General features: G+C 53.4%; 1 protein-coding gene across 1 annotated transcript; it reads left to right on the forward strand.

Annotated features, from left to right (window-relative positions):
• The first annotated feature begins 747 nt into the window (after positions 1 to 747).
• On the forward strand, positions 748 to 14,524 carry LOC116957846 (proteasome subunit alpha type-7-like). Its single transcript, XM_032980261.2, has 7 exons — positions 748 to 1,156; positions 3,836 to 3,962; positions 5,477 to 5,601; positions 6,219 to 6,341; positions 7,544 to 7,663; positions 10,136 to 10,198; positions 13,598 to 14,524. The coding sequence occupies exons 1-7, from the start codon at positions 1,055 to 1,057 to the stop codon at positions 13,694 to 13,696; spliced, it is 759 nt and encodes a 252-aa protein (XP_032836152.1). The 5' UTR covers positions 748 to 1,054; the 3' UTR covers positions 13,697 to 14,524.
• Positions 14,525 to 14,839: the final 315 nt, after the last annotated feature.

A 14,839-nucleotide genomic window follows, 5' to 3' on the forward strand; every position in this document is an offset into this window, starting at 1 on the left:
GTGTGAGTCTATGGGTCTCTGTGCGAGTGAGTCTATGGGTCTCTGTGTGAGTCTATGGGTCTCTGTGTGAGTGAGTCTATGGGTCTCTGTGTGAGTGAGTCTATGTGTCTCTGTGTGATGAGTCTATGGGTCTCTGTGTGAGTCTATGGGTCTCTGTGTGAGTGAGTCTATGTGTCTCTGTGTGAGTGAGTCTATGGGTCTCTGTGTGAGTGAGTCTATGGGTCTCTGTGTGAGTCTATGGGACTCTGTGTGAGTCTATGGGTCTCTGTGTGAGGGAGTCTGTGGGATCTTTGTGTGCTTGAGTCTGTGGGTCTCTGTGTGAGTGAGTCTATGGGTCTTTGTGTGAGTCTATGGGTCTCTGCGTGAGTGAGTCTATGGGTCTCTGTGTGAGTCTATGGGTCTCTACCAGTGCCAGATTAACCTAGTGTGGGGCCTGTAGCATGATGTTATAAAGGGGCCCTCAATTTTTTTTAAACACGTAAATATTAAAAACACGCATTTTTTTACTTGCACAGTAAAGTAATTGTATTTTTTCATTTGCAATACAGCCGAATAATAGGAAAAATCGCTAACCTCAAACACCCATTCGTTCGTAAAAGTCGAAGGCGGTGTAGTACTATAGCAATAGAGCAAAGTGCAGAATCACTGCACTAAGTGCGGGGCCCGTAGCTGCTACATTTGTGGACACTTTTACCAATGTAGTAGATTGCCCCTAGATTGTGTTCATTATTATTGTTGTCACGGCCTTGTGCCCCTTTACCGCCGGACATCGTCGACGCAAGAACCTTCCGCACCTCGCGGGGCAATGCTCATGCGCCCCGACTCAACAATTCGCCATCGTCACAGCGACATCCACCACCACTGTGGCCACTCCTCTCCGCCGATAACAAATTGTCCCGCGGACGTTCGTTTTTGGTGTGTGACTCCACTTTGAGTGGCCGTTGATTTTGACTGCGCGGGGGTTCAAATCCGCCGCCACCACCACCAACAACAACCAACAACCACCAACAACAACAACCAACAACAACCACCACCACCTCCACAAAGCCCAACCATGACGGCCCGATACGACCGCGCCATCACCGTCTTCTCGCCCGACGGCCACCTCTTCCAGGTGGAATACGCCCAGGAGGCCGTGAAGAAAGGCTCCACGGCAGTACGTATCCCTCTCTCTTCCATTCGAGCTAGAACCGAGATGTTTGTGTGTGATTTTAAAGTTTTGTTAATTCATTCAGATGGACGTGTTGCGGCCTATGCTCGGGCCTACTCGAAGCCCACGGCGTTGCCAAGAACCCGCGCCGACGGTGGCCGCTGAGCGGCCGGGCGCGGCTTCTAGGCGAGGGTCGGTCCCGTTTTTTTTGCACTGTCATGTGGCCGAACGCTTAACAATGATTATTGTTTTAAAAAAGAATATATAAAACGTTGCTTTCTCGTGCCGATGAAAGTTAACGCGCGGCTCACTCTGCTTTTTGTAAGATATCACGACGGCGCACTCGCGGAATATTAAAGTCTGCCCATTCAACTTGCCGGCCATGCGGGCGCACGACACGGGGACACGGAGTGGTCATCCAGCAGTAGATTTGGCAGGAGGGCTTTACGTTATTGTTGTTATTATTATAGTTATTGTTGGTATTATAGTTATTGTTGGCATTATAATTGTTATTGTTTTTATACTTGGAGTCCTGTGGACTTACACAGAGATCCATAAACATCCATAGACTCGCATAGAGTGACTTTACATACTGAAAGGCTCGCATAGAGACCAGTAGACTCACATAGAGACCAGTAGACTCACATAGAGACCCATAGAGACCAGTAGACTCACATAGAGACCAGTAGACTCACATAGAGACCAGTAGACTCACAGAGAGACCCACAGAGACCCGTAGACTCACATAGAGACCCATAGAGACCAGTAGACTCACATAGAGACCCATAGAGACCAGTAGACTCACATAGATACCCATAGAGACCAGTAGACTCACATAGATACCCATAGAGACCAGTAGACTCACATAGATACTCATAGAGACCAGTAGACTCATATAGATACCCATAGAGACCAGTAGACACATAGATACCCATAGAGACCAGTAGACTCATATAGAGACCAGTAGACTCACATTGAGACCAGTAGACTCGCATAGATACCCATAGAGACCAGTAGACTCGCATAGATACCCATTGAGACCAGTAGACTCACAGAGATACCCATAGATTCGCATAGAGACCAGTAGACTCAAATAGATACCCATAGTTTTGCATAGAGACCTGTAGACTCACAGAGATACCCATAGATTCGCATAGAGACCAGTAGGCTCACATAGATACCCATAGACTCGCATAGTGACCCGCAGACTCACAGAGATACCCATATATTCGCATAGAGACTAGTAGACTCACATAGATACACATAGAGACCCATATATTCGCATAGAGACCAGTAGACTCACATAGATACCCATAGAGACCAGTAGACTCACATAGATTACCCATAGAGACCAGTAGACTCACATAGATACCCATTGAGACCAGTAGACTCGCAGAGATACCCATAGATTCGCATAGAGACCAGTAGACTCACATAGATACCCATAGACTCGCATAGAGACCCGCAGACTCGCATAGATACCCATAGATTCGCTTTGAGACCAGTAGACTCACATAGAGACCCATAGTTTTGCATAGAGACCCGTAGACTCACAGAGATACCCATAGATTCGCATAGAGACCCATAGACTCGCATCGCGACCCATATACTCGTATGGAGACTATAATACCATAGACTCACTTAGAGATTTGCTTAGAGACCCATGGACTCGCATATAGACTCATTAAGAGAACTATAGGTTCACCTAGTTACCCATAGACTCGTACGGAGACTATACCACCGACTCGCATTTACTATACCAACAACTCGCATCAAGACCATACCATAGACTCGCACAGAGACTCATTTAGATACCCATAGACTCGCCTAGATACACATTGACTCGCATCGAGACCGTGTAATCAATATAATTAATATTGCCACTGAATCGCCAATTTAAATATCGGGGCGGCTTAGAAGGTGGGGTGCAGCTTGGATCGTGATTGAATGGGGGAGTGTTGTGCACTCAACAGGTACTATAGGCCTCCGTCTGCCTACTTTGTGGGCAGTACAGATTGTTGTACAGTACTTCTATGCTCGCGCGTCTTCAATAGCTTCCCCGCATTCAAGCAAGCGGCAATGACCAGCGCGGTGAAGTATGGTCATTCCCACCCCTCCGCACAACGTACATTATTTCACTCGTTTCTATATTTAACGTCCTGATCACAAAACCTCCTTAAATTAACAAAGATTCCATCGTATAGACGTAACAGACTGTTGGGGCAAGTGCTGTTAGTGAGCAGCAGTGCCTATGATGGCTGACACGGGACACACGAGTGGGTTGGGTGGCCAGCACCAGGCCCGGCCGCCTTTGTCTCCCCTGTGGCGATGTTTATTACACACCGCACCAGGTACTCATTTCAGACTGAGTCGGCCTAGGTGAGGCCCAGGACCGGTTCAGATAATCGTCACTGGTGGTGGCCGTGGGCGGGAATCGAACTCGGGTCCTCGGGTTCGTAGCGCAGCGTAGCGCTAACCGCTACACCACCGCTACAGACACACGCGCGCTCGCATTCAAAGGCAAATATCACCTTCGTAACCATGAACAGACAGTTGGGGCATTTCTGCTCCCGAGCACTGGGTGGGTGAGTTGGTGGGGGGGGGGGGGGCGCGCGGTGTGGCCAATGCCCGTGATAACTCGTTCACCTGCGTTTCCTACCTGTGCTCCGGCTGTCCCAACCCCAGGTGGGCATCCGAGGGCTGGACATCGTGGTGCTGGCCGTTGAGAAGAAATCTGTGGCCAAGCTCCAGGAGGAGAGGACGGTCCGCAAGATCTGTGCCCTCGATGACCACGTCTGCATGGCCTTCGCCGGTGCGAGCGGGGGGCGGGGGGAGATGTCGGAGGGGTGGGGGGCAGGCGGGTGTCAGCGGTTGCTCTGATGGAGGTGGAAAATGTTGGGGCCTTGGAGAGGGTGGCGACAGTCGTGGAGTGCAATGTTAACTACCTCGCCTGGTTTACAGGAGGTTGTGGGTTCGATCCCAAGCTTGACTGATGCCTGTTGTATATTTGGAGTTTGCGTGTCTCTCTCTCTCTCTTCCCGTGGTCGTGTGGATTTTATCGCCGGGTACTCCGGTAATTCCCTCCACATTTAGAAACGTGCATTTAGAATCTTTGCTATAAATGTTCACGTAACAAGCCACTTCGTTGAGATATTTGTGGCCAGGTCGCTTCTGAAAAAAAGCTGTATAGCTCAGTGAGCCTTACCTGGTAAAGTCACGTATGTAGAAATAAAATAGAAATAATTAAAAAATAAAAATGTAGAAATAAAATACAATTTATTTTAAAATTCAAATTATTTTTATTTCTACATACGTGACTTACCGAAAGAACCAATGAGTATAGTAATTCCTGCAGTCACGAAAGCTTCAATCCTAGATTACCTGGTAAAGTACATTTTTTTAGTTTAGTGTTAGCGGTTTGCGCGCTGCGCTACAAACTAGTGACGATTATCTAAACGGGTAAGATGACTCGGTGTTAGACGAGTACCTGGTGCTGTGTGTAAGCATTGCCACTGGGAAGACAAAGGCGGTCGGGCGTGGTGATGGCCACCCACCCCCTCGTGTGCCATGCCGACCTTGATAGCTGCTGCTTGCTAACAGCACTTGCTCCTACAGTCTGTTAAGGCTATACAGGGGATCCTAGTCTTTTTTTGTCCATGAAATACCGCGGCTTATTGAGCAATGGAGTGTCCCAGTACACCCGTTTTCTTACCGAAACTCCGTTATTTCCACGAAGACTACGTTTAGCAATCTACATCTTGTGGTGTAGTGTGGTTATTGTCTTTGTTATGCAGGTAAACCGGTACGTGAGCCGTCGCGACCCCTCCGATCCACATTGTTGCTCACCGCAGAGAACCGTCGCGACCACGACCGCCGCAACTCTACGATAGCTGGCGACAAACCGTTGCCACGCGCCCCCTCGCGCGCATGGCCGTGTGGGAGGCCTCGGTACCGGCAAAGTTATTGCCCCTAATTTTTCCTTCGGGTTTCCGTTCCGATGACGCACACGTACGACGATGCACACGTACGTGGACATTTCCGGCAGTCAAATACCCTTAAACGCACGTTTATGAACGTGGAGGGAAATACCGGAGAACCCAGGGAAAAAAAATCCACACGACCGCCGGAAGAGAGAGACCACGCAAACCCCAAATATACGTGACGTACAGAGTACGTACGTCACCGGACGTGTGCGTCATCACGACTGAATTCCGGAAGGGAAGACTCGTGCCGTCAAGGCACGTACGGAACAGGGAAGGGTTAAGGCTGAAAGCGTCAACGCATGGAGCTCTCTTGTCTTGGTCTGTCCGTGCGTCCGTGCCGCAGGTTTGACGGCAGACGCGCGGATCGTGATCAACCGAGCCCGCGTCGAGTGCCAGAGTCACAAGCTGACGGTGGAGGACCCCGTCACGGTTGAGTACATCACCCGCTACATCGCGGGCCTCAAGCAGGTAAAAGGCGCAGCTGTTGCGGTGTGCCGCTTTGCGCCGCTGCCGGCGGGGAAGGGCCCCCCCGGGGCTCGATGGCCCCTCCGGTGAGCCCCTCTCCAGGGTATTTGGGCCCGCTCGAAAACTATAAACGAAAAGCTGCTGTTGATTTTAGCAGGTGAGGCCCACTGAGCCACGTGGCTCTTTTTGAGAAGCGACCTGGCCATCGCGAACGACAGCCCAGCCAGACGTGGCCCACCGTCACCGCCGTGCGGGAATTCGCAGCGGCCATGTACTCTTAAAACGCGTGGTGACGTCGGTTCTAAATGTGGAGGGGGAAAACCGGAGGACCCGGAGAAAAATCCACGCAGTGACGACGGGGGGGGGGGGGGGAGCGGGGGGGAGAGAGAGAGAGAGAGACGCGCACACTCCAAATATACAGCCGGCGTCAGGGTCGGGATGGAAACCACGAGCAGGCGAGGTAGTTAACATCTCACCACCCACTCTTTACCCCACCACACGTGACCTGGTGGAACCCACGTTCCTCGAAATATGCCGTCGATGCCTCCCCAACACCCCTCCCCCTACCCTGTCAATGTCTCCCCCCCCCACACCTCCCCGTCACCCCCCCCCCACCTCAGCGCTACACACAGAGCAATGGGCGCCGCCCGTTTGGGATCTCGGCTCTGCTCGTGGGGTTCGATCAAGACGGGATTCCTCGGCTCTACCAGACCGACCCGTCCGGCACCTACCACGCGTGGAAGGTCTCGTGCGCACCAACACCGCCGCTAGGCCAGGCGCGAAGCGGTTGTCGGAAGGCTCGCTCGCTGACGCAGGAGGTCACGCACAAAGACAAAGGTCCCCCGTGTAGCCTTAACGGACTGTCGGGGCAAGTGCTGTTGGCGAGCAGCACCTGTGAAGGCCGGAACGACGGTACACGAGGGGGGTGGGTGGCCAGCAACCACGCCCGGCCGCCTTTGTCTCTTCCCCAGTGGCGATGTTTACACAGCGTGCTAGGTACTCTCTTAAGGCTGAGTCGACCTAGTGGAGGCCCAGGACTGGTTCTGATCATCGCTAAAGGTGTTGGCCGTGAGCGGGAATCGAATGCAGGTCGTCGGGTTTCGTTGCACAGCACGCTAACCGCTACACTGCCGCTAACTACCACGCCACCGCACGCATATATAAGACAACGATGACAAAGATCAAAGTCCTCCATGTAGCTCCTAGCAGGCTGTTGGGGCAGGTGCTCTTGACGAGCACTTGTCAAGGCCGGCACGGCACGTGAAAGCTGTGGGTGGCCAGCACCACGCAGTGCCGCCTTGGTTTCTTCCCCAGTGCCGATGTTAATACACCGCACCAGATACTCGTGTAACGCCGAGTTGACCCAGACGAAGCCCCGGATCGCTTCAGGTATTCATCACCGCGGTGTTGGTCCCCGAGTGGGAATTCACTGCGGGTTGGCCGGCTTGTGGAGTGCAGCGTGCCACTAGCTAACTACTTAATTAACTTTTTTTTTTAATTCACCATGTAAGGCCCACTCGGCTGTATGGTTATTTTTCGGAAGCGAGCTGGCTATCAAAAATAAGAGCCCGAGGAAGTGGCTTATCGCGTGGAAATTTACGGCAGCCAAGTACTCTCAACGCGTGGCGACGTTGATTAAAAATGTGGCGGGAAAAACCGGAGGACCCGTAGAAAAATCCACGCGACCACGGGGAGAGAGAGAGAGACACGGAAACTCCAGATATACAGCCAGCAGGCGTCAGGGTCGGGATCGAACCCACGACCTCCTGCATACCAGGCGAGGTAGTTAACATCTCCTAGCCACCCACCGTGGCGCACCACACACACGTACAGCAGCACGGGGGGGGTGGAGAGGGCAATGCGCTCAGCACGCGGTACGTGACGCCGACGTGTTGCAACGAGGTCGAAACCGCCGGCGTTGTCCATCCCCCACCACCGCGCGCAGGCGAACGCCATCGGACGCAGCGCCAAGACGGTGCGCGAGTTCCTGGAGAAGAACTACACGGAGGAGGCGATCGCTACCGACGCGCAGGCCATCAAGCTCGCCATCCGCGCCCTGCTCGAGGCACGGGGGACGCACTGGGGGAGACACACGGGGCGGGGGGGGGGGGACACGGGAACGTGGGGTGGACGTACACGCGTACGTTGACGTTCTTTCCCGCCGTACGTAGGCCGCCGTGCTAATCGGAGGTGCCGGGGAAGGTCATACAGGGGCACGCGGAGGACACGTGGGGACACGGGGAGGGGGAGGGATACGGGGGCGTGCAGGGGCACACAGAGACACGCTGGGGGAGACGCGGGGAGATGTGCTGACGCACGGGGAGACGCCGGGACACGCAGAGGGCACAGGAAGACTTGCGGGGACACACAGGGGAGACGTGGGGACGCCTGGGGGGATATGAGGTGTGGGGTTGATGTGATGATGATGCGGTGTGGGGTTGATGTGATGATGATGAGGTGTGGGGTTGTTGTGATGATGATGAGGTGTGGGGTTGATGTGATGATGATGATGAGCGGTGGGGTTGTTGTGATGTTGAGCTGTGGGGTTATGATGATGATGAGGTGTGGGGTTGTTGTGATGATGATGAGCGGTGGGGTTGTTGTGATGTTGAGCTGTGGGGTTATGATGATGATGAGGTGTGGGGTTGATGTGATGATGAGGTGTGGGGTTGATGTGATGATGATGAGCTGTGGGGTTTTGATGATGATGAGCTGTGGGGTTGTTGTGATGATGAGGTGTGGGGTTGATGTGATGATGATGAGCTGTGGGGTTTTGATGATGATGAGGTGTGGGGTTCTTGTGATGATGATGAGCTGTGGGGTTGTTGTGATGATGATGAGCTGTGGGGTTATGATGATGATGAGGTGTGGGGTTGTTGTGATGATGAGGTGTGGGGTTGATGTGATGATGATGATGAGCGGTGGGGTTGTTGTGATGTTGAGCTGTGGGGTTATGATGATGATGAGGTGTGGGGTTGATGTGATGATGATGAGGTGTGGGGTTGATGTGATGATGATGAGCGGTGGGGTTGTTGTGATGTTGAGCTGTGGGGTTATGATGATGATGAGGTGTGGGGTTGATGTGATGATGATGATGATGAGCGGTGGGGTTGTTGTGATGTTGAGCTGTGGGGTTATGATGATGATGAGGTGTGGGGTTGTTGTGATGATGATGAGCGGTGGGGTTGTTGTGATGTTGAGCTGTGGGGTTATGATGATGAGGTGTGGGGTTGATGTGATGATGATGAGCGGTGGGGTTGTTGTGATGTTGAGCTGTGGGGTTGTTGTGATGATGATGAGCTGTGGGGTTTTGATGATGATGAGGTGTGGGGTTGTTGTGATGATGAGGTGTGGGGTTGATGTGATGATGATGAGCTGTGGGGTTTTGATGATGATGAGGTGTGGGGTTCTTGTGATGATGATGAGCTGTGGGGTTGTTGTGATGATGATGATGAGCTGTGGGGTTATGATGATGATGAGGTGTGGGGTTGTTGTGATGATGAGGTGTGGGGTTGATGTGATGATGATGAGCTGTGGGGTTTTGATGATGATGAGGTGTGAGGTTGTTGTGATGATGATGAGCTGTGGGGTTGTTGTGACGATGATGAGCTGTGGGGTTATGATGATGATGAGGTGTGGGGTTGTTGTGATGATGAGGTGTGGGGTTGTTGTGATGATGAGGTGTGGGGTTTTTGTGATGATGATGAGCTGTGGGGTTTTGATGATGATGAGGTGTGGGGTTGTTGTGATGATGATGAGCTGTGGGGTTGTGATGATGATGAGCTGTGGGGTTATGATGATGATGAGGTGTGGGGTTGTTGTGATGATGAGGTGTGGGGTTGTTGTGATGATGATGAGCTGTGGGGTTTTTATGATGATGAGGTGTGGGGTTGTTGTGATGATGATGAGCTGTGGGGTTATGATGATGATGATGAGGTGTGGGGTTGTTTTGATGATGAGATGTGGGGTTGTTGTGATGATGATGAGCTGTGGGGTTTTGATGATGATGAGGTGTGGGGTTGATGTGATGGTGATGAGCTGTGGGGTTGTTGTAATGATGATAAGCTGTGGGGTTGTTGTGATGATGATATGTGGGGTTGTTGTGATGTTGAGCTGTGGGGTTGATGTGATGATGATGAGGTGTGGGGTTGATGTGATGATGATGAGCGGCGGGGTTGTTGTGATGTTGAGCTGTGGGGTTATGATGATGATGTGTGGGGTTGATGTGATGATGATGAGCTGTGGGGTTATGATGATGATGAGGTGTGGGGTTGATGTGATGATGAGCTGTGGGGTTGTTGTAATGATGATGAGCTGTGGGGTTGTTGTAATGATGATGAGCTGTGGGGTTGTTGTAATGATGATGATGTGTGGGGTTGTGATGATGATGAGCTGTGGGGTTATGATGATGATGAGCTGTGGGGTTGTTGTGATGATGAGGTGTGGGATTGATGTGATGATGAGCTGAGGTCGTTGAGATGATGATGTGTGGGGTTGTTGTGATGATGATGATGATGTGTGGGATTCTGTCTCTCAGGTGGTGCAGTCTGGGGGTAAGAACATCGAGCTTGCTGTCATGCAGAGGAACAAGAATCTGAAGGTACAGGAGCCGGCCATTATGTGCCAGTACAGGAAACTCGTAATAACCTCGGTGGTGGGTGAGGTGGTGGTGGGTGGGGTGGTGGTTGGGTGGGTTGGTGGTGGGTGGTCAGTGGCAGGGGGGGTGGTGGTGGGTTAACCCTTAAATCCGCGAATATTTAACCCTTCCCCGTTCCGAGACGTCTCCAAGTTGCTGGGTCTGGGAGGGACCGTGCCACACTCCCTCCCAAACCGTGCCACACTCCCTCCCAAACCGTGCCACACCACTCCCAGACCGTGCCACACTCCCTCCCAAACCGTGCCACACTCCCTCCCAAACCGTGCCACACTCCCTCCCAAACCGTGCCACACTCCCTCCCAAACCGTGCCACACTCCCTCCCAGACCGTGCCACACTCCCTCCCAAACCGTGCCACACTCCCTCCCAAACCGTGCCACACTCCCTCCCAAACCGTGCCACACTCCCTCCCAGACCGTGCCACACTCCCTCCCAAACCGTGCCACACTCCCTCCCAAATCGTGCCACACTCCCTCCCAAACCGTGCCACACTCCCTCCCAAACAGTGCCACACTCCCTCACCAAACCGTGCCACACTCCCTCCCAAACCGTGCCACACTCCCTCCCAAACAGTGCCACACTCCCTCCCAAACCGTGCCACACCACTCTCAAACTGTGCCACACTCCCTCCCAAACCGTGCCACACTCCCTCCCAAACCGTGCCACACTCCCTCCCAAACCGTGCCACACCCCCTCACCAAACCGTGCCACACCACTCCCTCACCCAACCGTGCCACACTCCCTCCCAAACCGTTCCACACTCCCTCCCAAACCGTGCCACACTCCCTCACCAAACCGTGCCACACTCCCTCCCAAACCGTGCCACACTCCCTCCCAAACCGTGCCACACTCCCTCCCAAACCGTGCCACACTCCCTCACCAAACTGTGCCACACTCCCTCCCAAACCGTGCCACACCACTCCCTCACCAAACCGTGCCACACTCCCTCCCAAACCCGTGCCACACTCCCTCCCAAACCGTGCCACACTCCCTCCCAAACCGTGCCACACTCCCTCCAAAACCGTGCCACACTCCCTCCCAAACCATGCCACACTCCCTCCCAGACCGTGCCACACTCCCTCCCAAACCGTGCCACACTCCCTCCCAAACCGTGCCACACTCCCTCCCAAACCGTGCCACACTCCCTCCCAAACAGTGCCACACTCCCTCACCAAACCGTGCCACACTCCCTCCCAAACCGTGCCACACTCCCTCCCAAACCGTGCCACACCACTCCCAAACCGTGCCACACTCCCTCCCAAACTGTGCCACACTCCCTCCCAAACCGTGCCACACTCCCTCCCAAACCGTGCCACACTCCCTCCCAAACCGTGCCACACTCCCTCCCAAACCGTGCCACACTCCCTCCCAAACCGTGCCACACTCCCTCACCAAACCGTGCCACACTCCCTCACCAAACCGTGCCACACTCCCTCCCAAACCGTGCCACACTCCCTCCCAAACAGTGCCACACTCCCTCCCAAACCGTGCCACACTCCCTCCCAAACCGTGCCACACTCCCTCCCAGACCGTGCCACACTCCCTCCCAAACCGTGCCACACCCCCTCACCAAACCGTGCCACACCACTCCCTCCCAAACCGTGCCACACTCCCTCCCAAACCGTGCCACACTCCCTCCCAAACCGTGCCACACTCCCTCACCAAACCGTGCCGCACTCCCTCCCAAACCGTGCCGCACTCCCTCCCAAACCGTGCCACACTCCCTCACCAAACCGTGCCACACTCCCTCCCAAACCGTGCCACACTCCCTCCCAAACCGTGCCACACTCCCTCACCAAACCGTGCCACACTCCCTCCCAAACCGTGCCACACTCCCTCCTGGTTGGCCTTGCGGGAGCCTCGGTGCGTCTGCCAACCTGAAGACGTACCGGTCATGTTATTTGAGTTTAGTTTCTCTTCTGATTCTCAGAGCCTAGGAGGGAAATGTTGGTGTCCCGTAGCCATGCGTAGCCAATCGGAGGTGCCGGAGGGGCGGGGGGGGAGAAAGACAACAAACTAAACACAACAAGCAGTTTTAAATGAACGAGTTTTCAATCTGTTCTAGGCTGGTCCCTTCACCTGATGAAGGCCGCTTGTGTTGTGGCCGAAACGTCGTGATTTTTGTTGTTTTTTTTTTTACCTACGTGACTTTACCGAATAGAACCAAAGAGTACGAGTTTTCAATCTCCAATTCAAAAAGTCCACAGCTCGAGTGGCTTGGCGCATGATCATATATCACGTTCAAACGTAAACAATTTAAATTGCACGCGTGAATAAATACGTACGTATCACATCGCGCAGTGTTATTTAGCTTGCCTTCAACAACGAACACAGTCGCGTTGTACGCTTGTTTGTTGAACTTCTTTCGCACCGTACGTAGCCAACCGTAGCTAATCGGAGGCGCGGGTGGGGGGGAAGCACAACAAACCCTCTACACAAAAAGCCGTTCCAATATACGCTGGCTATTCTGGCAAATCTTCCCGATGATGCCGGATGTAATTACCAGCGAAACGTCGTACTGCTCAGATTGTAAATGTTGTGGATTTACTCTCCAACACACCGGTGGGCTGAAGTAGTGAACTAACTGGCGCCTTTGGTTTACGTGACAAATCCCTTACTGATTGGCCGTGTCGGGTGGTGGAGGGTTGCGACACATTTATACCCACGCGGTCTCACCCAAAAACCTTTATTATGAACAATATCAATGAGTTTGTCAATCGAGGTGATGATTTCAAAGGGCGTAAGCCCCCCAGTGGCTCCCTAATGTCGGAAGGAAGAGGCGTTCCAGACGGCCGCCTGGAGCCGCATCCCGATCCTGACGACGCCGGCTGTCAATACATCCGTGGCCAAAACGCAAAAGCGCAATTGAAAAACTCCCGAGTATTCGAGGGGTTGCTCTGTTACACAGAGCACAACACGGAGAATCTTGCCATGATGATGACGCTGCTGATGATTATGATGATGCTAATGGTACTGGTGATGATCATGATGCTGGTGATGCTGCGGCTGATGACGATGCTGATGACGATGCTGATGACAATGCTGATGACGATGCTGATGACAATGCTGATGACAATGCTGATGATGATGCTGAAGCTGACGGTGAAGCTGACGGTGATGATGCGTGTGCTAATGATGCTGCCGCTTGACACCTTCCAGATGCGAACGATGATGTTGACGATGATGATGCTGACAACGCTGACGACGATGATGACGGTGCTGACTATGCTGGTGCTTGTGATGGCACCGTTACTGATGACGGCGATGAGGCTAATGATGGTGATGCGAACGCTGCCGATGATGATGATGATGATGACGATGCCGCCGCCGTGCCCCGTTGCAGATTCTGGAGGCGGATGAGATCGAGGTGTACGTGAGCGAGATCGAGAAGGAGAAGGAGGAAGAAGTGGAGAAGAAGAAGCAGAAGAAGTCCTCGACTTAGAATGACGGACGGACGCACACACACGCAGACGCACACACAAAGACAAAGATCCCCCGTATAGGCTTCAGAGAATGTTGGCGCAAATGCTACCTGTGAGCGCCTATGAAGGCCAGTACGGCACACGAGCGGGTGGGTGGTCAGCACCACTCCCGGCCGCCTTTGTCTCCAAAATAGAGATGTTTACTACTACTACACACCACACCAGGTACTCGATTGAGTCGACCTAGGGGAGGCCCAGGACCGGTTCGGATAATCGTCACCGGTGTCGTCCGTGAGCGGGAACCGAAGCTGGGATCCGTAGCACGATCGCGCTCACCGCTGCGCCACCACTCCCCAAGCAACACACGCACGACAACAATACACACGCACGACAACAATACACACGCACGACAACAATACACACGCACGACAACAATACACACGCACGACAACAATACACACGCATGACAATACACACGACGACAATACACACGCACGACAACAATACACACGCACGACAACAATACACACGCACGACAACAATACACACGACAACAATACACACGCACGACAACAATACACACGCACGACAATACACACGACAACAATACACACGACAACAATACACACGACAACAATACACACGACAACAGTACGCACACACGCGCGCGTGAGAGAGACTGTGTGTGTGCGCGCGCGACCCACGTGCAGACCCTACGGCTCGTGTCGCGCACCGCTACCCCCCCGCCCCCCACGCCCACCCCCACGCCCCCCACGTGAACGAGTTGAGAAGTGAACGTCAGAGTTGTTTTGTAACTTGAGCTTCTAATAAACTCGGGCTGGCGTTCATCCGTGTCGCCGGGCATTAATCCGGCGGTTGTGTGTGTGAGACCCCGTGCATGTATATTTAGAGTCGGTGTTGGGGGGGGGGGCCTTACCTGGTGAAATGTAGATGCAGTTGTTCATCGGCTATCTCCCTGCCAACGTCCGGCGGTTCGGGGCCGATCCGGAGAAAAGCGCCCCAAAGGCTAACCCAGACGGCTGCGTGCCGAGTAGCACACTCAGTACACGCAGTACACGCAGTACACACTCAGTACACGCAGTACACGCAGTACACACGCAGTACACGCAGTACACACTCGGTACACGCAGTACGCTCAGTAC

Source organism: Petromyzon marinus, chromosome 63 (assembly GCF_048934315.1).
Source record: "Petromyzon marinus isolate PM22_M1 ecotype Great Lakes invasive population chromosome 63, UKy_Petmar_22M1.pri1.0, whole genome shotgun sequence".
NCBI classification, from domain to species: Eukaryota; Metazoa; Chordata; class Hyperoartia; order Petromyzontiformes; family Petromyzontidae; genus Petromyzon; species Petromyzon marinus.